The following is a 3,146-nucleotide window of genomic DNA, read 5'->3' on the forward strand; positions in this document are numbered from 1 at the left end:
ATCAAATGTGCCATCAAGCCAACAAAATGATGTTAAGAAAACAAATCTTTCAAAATCTTCAAAACAAAACCTTGTGTAGAATGTTAAGACTCGTATTGATGAAACAATCACTCTGGCAACCAAGGTAGTTGTCACTACTCCAGAAGTTAAAAGTCCAAAGAAAGTTGTTCCGAACTCTCCTATCATTGAATATAACTACTAGATAGATGAAAGAACCATGTCATTCTGCTTGTTCCCAAAGGAATCTCAGAACAAATGTTCAAAACCATTTATTTCTCAAAAATCACTACCAAAACCCAAGACTTGGTCCCTTGTTCCAAAACCTAAGATAGAGCCTAAAAACTCCACCACTCACTCACTTTGCAGGCACTCTGCGCTTTGGAGGAAGAGACAATATGCTATATTGATAGTGCTTGCTCCACGCACATGATGGGGGAGAAAGACTTTCTGCAAGATCTCAAACTTTCTCCAAATGTTGGTTACATAACATATGGCAACAACTCCAACTCTCCAATTCGTGGTTATGGAATCCTCACCAATGGAAACTTCTCTATTTCAAATGTAGCCTACGTAGCTAACCTGAAGCACAATCTGATAAGTGTTTCTCAACTCACTAACTCAAATCGACATGTTGAATTTTGCAAGAAACATAGCTACGTAATGTTTGAAGATAGAAAAGAATGCTTGATTAAGTCCATTCGCAACAAGAACATGTACCCGCTTGACATCAACATGATCATTGGCAAACCTCAATTGTGTCTTCTTTCAAAAGCTATTCCTGACGTCTACTAGTTATGGCATCGAAGACTTGCTCATCTAAACTTTTGCTACATGAATGATCTTGCGTATGGTGAAATGGTGAGAGGACTACTGCTCCTCAAGTTTGAAAATGATCATTTATGTGCTACATGTGTGTGTGGTAAGCAGTCGAAGAAGGGTCATCATGTCATCATTGAAAAATCAATCTCTGAACCATTGGAACTTCTTCACATTGACTTATGTGGACCCTCAACTATAGAGAGTCTACTTCACAAGAAATACATCCTTGTGATTATTGATGACTTTACAAGGTTCACTTGGGTCTTCGTCCTTAGGAAAAAATCCGAAACAACCACTAAAATCATCAAGTTCATCAAAGGAATAAAAGTCTTCATCAAACTTCAGTTCGAGGAATCGGAAGTGATAATGGTTCGGAATTCTCTAATGGAACCATTGAGAATTTCCTCACCGAGAAAGGAATTGATCACAACTTCTCTGCTCCTTACACTCCACAACAGAACGGTGTTGTTGAAAGATTCAATACAACGCTTGTTGAAACTGCTCGATTTATGCTCAATTTTGCAAATCTTCCACTCTATCTTTGGGCTGAAGCTGTGTCTATGACATCTTTTACTCATAATAGAAGCATCATCAATCGTCGCCTCAACATGACACAATATGAAGCCATTAATGGTCGGAAGCCCAACATCTATTTTCTTCACATCTTTGGATGTCGATGATTCATCAAGAACAACCGTGATCAACTTACCAAGTTCCAACCTAAAGCTGATGAAGCCATCTTCCTTGGATACTCTTCTAAATCAAAGGCTTACATGGTTCTTAATCGAAGAACTCGTGTTCTGGAAGAAAGCTTTGATGTTACCTTTGTTGACAACTTTGTTCGGAATTCTGGCCCAACTCATGTTACAACTCACATTATGGAGTCCGATGCTCCAGCTCCATGATGTCCGAACCAGCAAACAATCCTTGAAGTTGACTTTGAGACCTTGTTTAGACCTTCAGACACGGCTCTTAATTCGGAATCTCAAATAAGATCCACTATGTCCAAAGCCCCGGTCTCTCAAAACATGTCCGGTCCAACACCAAGTCTTCATCCATTTGATTACGAACCATTTCAACCATCTCAGGTTGAGGGGGAGAATGGTCACTCTTCCCTTGAATCAAATGTGGATGGATTTCAAGATGCAACTACTGATTTTGATGATTCCAGTCCTATTAACATCGATGATGATCCAAACTTATTTGAATTCCAACCTGAAGATGATGTCAACCTATCTGATTCAGAAGTTCATGGGGAGCATCATCCACATGTTCAAACTATTCAGGAGGAGCAACTCAACCCCATTGTTGATTTTGGATCATCGGCTTCACAAGAACTCCCAAGGTTACATGTTTGGACCAAGGATCATCCTCCGAACCAAGTGATAGGAAATCGAAATGTTGGTGTACAAACTCGATCTGCCACAAGTATTCAAAATGAATGTCATTTGTCGGCATTTATATCAATCTTTGAACCTAAATCCGTCAAAGAAGCACTCAAACATATTGATTGGATCACAACCATGCAAGAAGAATTAGTAGAATTTGATAGAAATGAAGTTTGGTCTCTCGTCCCTCCTCCTCAGAATCATCCCATTATTGGTACTAGATGGGTGTTTCGCAACAAGTTAGATGATGCAGTAGTCATCATTCGACACAAAGCAAGATTGATAACTAAAGGATTTACACAGATTGAAGGCCTTGATTATGATGAGACCTTCGCCCTTGTTGCACGTCTTGAAGCTATCAGAATCTTTCTTGCTTATGATGTTTACAAAGGCTTCAAAGTTTACTAGATGGATGTCAAAAGTTCTTTTCTAAATTGTGAACTTAACACTGAAGTATCTTCAACAGCCTCTCGATTTTATGAATCTTTCATATCCAAACTTCTACTACAAACTCAGGAAAGATGTCTACGACCTTAACCAAGCTCCTCGCGTATGGTACGCTACTGTCACCGATTTTCTCAAGCGTTCAAGTTTTCAACAAGGAATTCTAGATCCCACTCTGTTCCGAAGGTCAAATGGAAAGCATCTCATGTTGGTCCAAATTTATGTCGACAAAATCATTTTCAGATCCACCGACTCTTCAATGGTTCCTGACTTTGCTAAGCTAATGGTTAGTAGATTTCAAAAGAGCATGAGTCACGAATAAAGCTTCTTTTTGAATTCCAAGTCAAACATACTAATAAATAAATTTTCATTCACGAAGACAAGTACATTTCAGAACTCCTCAATAAGTACTCAATGGACACCTGTGCCTCAGGCAAGGTACCAATGGGTTTCGAACACAAGATCTTTGCCAACCCTTCAGGTGTAGAAGTTGAT

At 39.1% G+C, this 3,146-nt stretch overlaps 1 protein-coding gene across 1 annotated transcript; it reads left to right on the forward strand.

The window, feature by feature from the left end:
* Window positions 1–429: 429 nt before the first annotated feature.
* LOC145060068 (uncharacterized) lies at window positions 430–792 on the forward strand. Its single transcript, XM_079007796.1, has one exon. The coding sequence runs from the start codon at window positions 430–432 to the stop codon at window positions 790–792; it is 363 nt and encodes a 120-aa protein (XP_078863922.1).
* The last annotated feature ends 2,354 nt before the right edge of the window (window positions 793–3,146 follow it).

Source organism: Lactuca serriola, chromosome 6, assembly GCF_051521515.1.
Source record: "Lactuca serriola cultivar US96UC23 chromosome 6, Lser_US96UC23_V15, whole genome shotgun sequence".
Lineage (NCBI taxonomy): Eukaryota > Viridiplantae > Streptophyta > Magnoliopsida > Asterales > Asteraceae > Lactuca > Lactuca serriola.

Bases quoted from the DNA above. Each gene is read 5' to 3' on its own strand.
- LOC145060068 (XM_079007796.1), top strand. From the start codon at position 430: ATGGGGGAGAAAGACTTTCTGCAAGATCTCAAACTTTCTCCAAATGTT.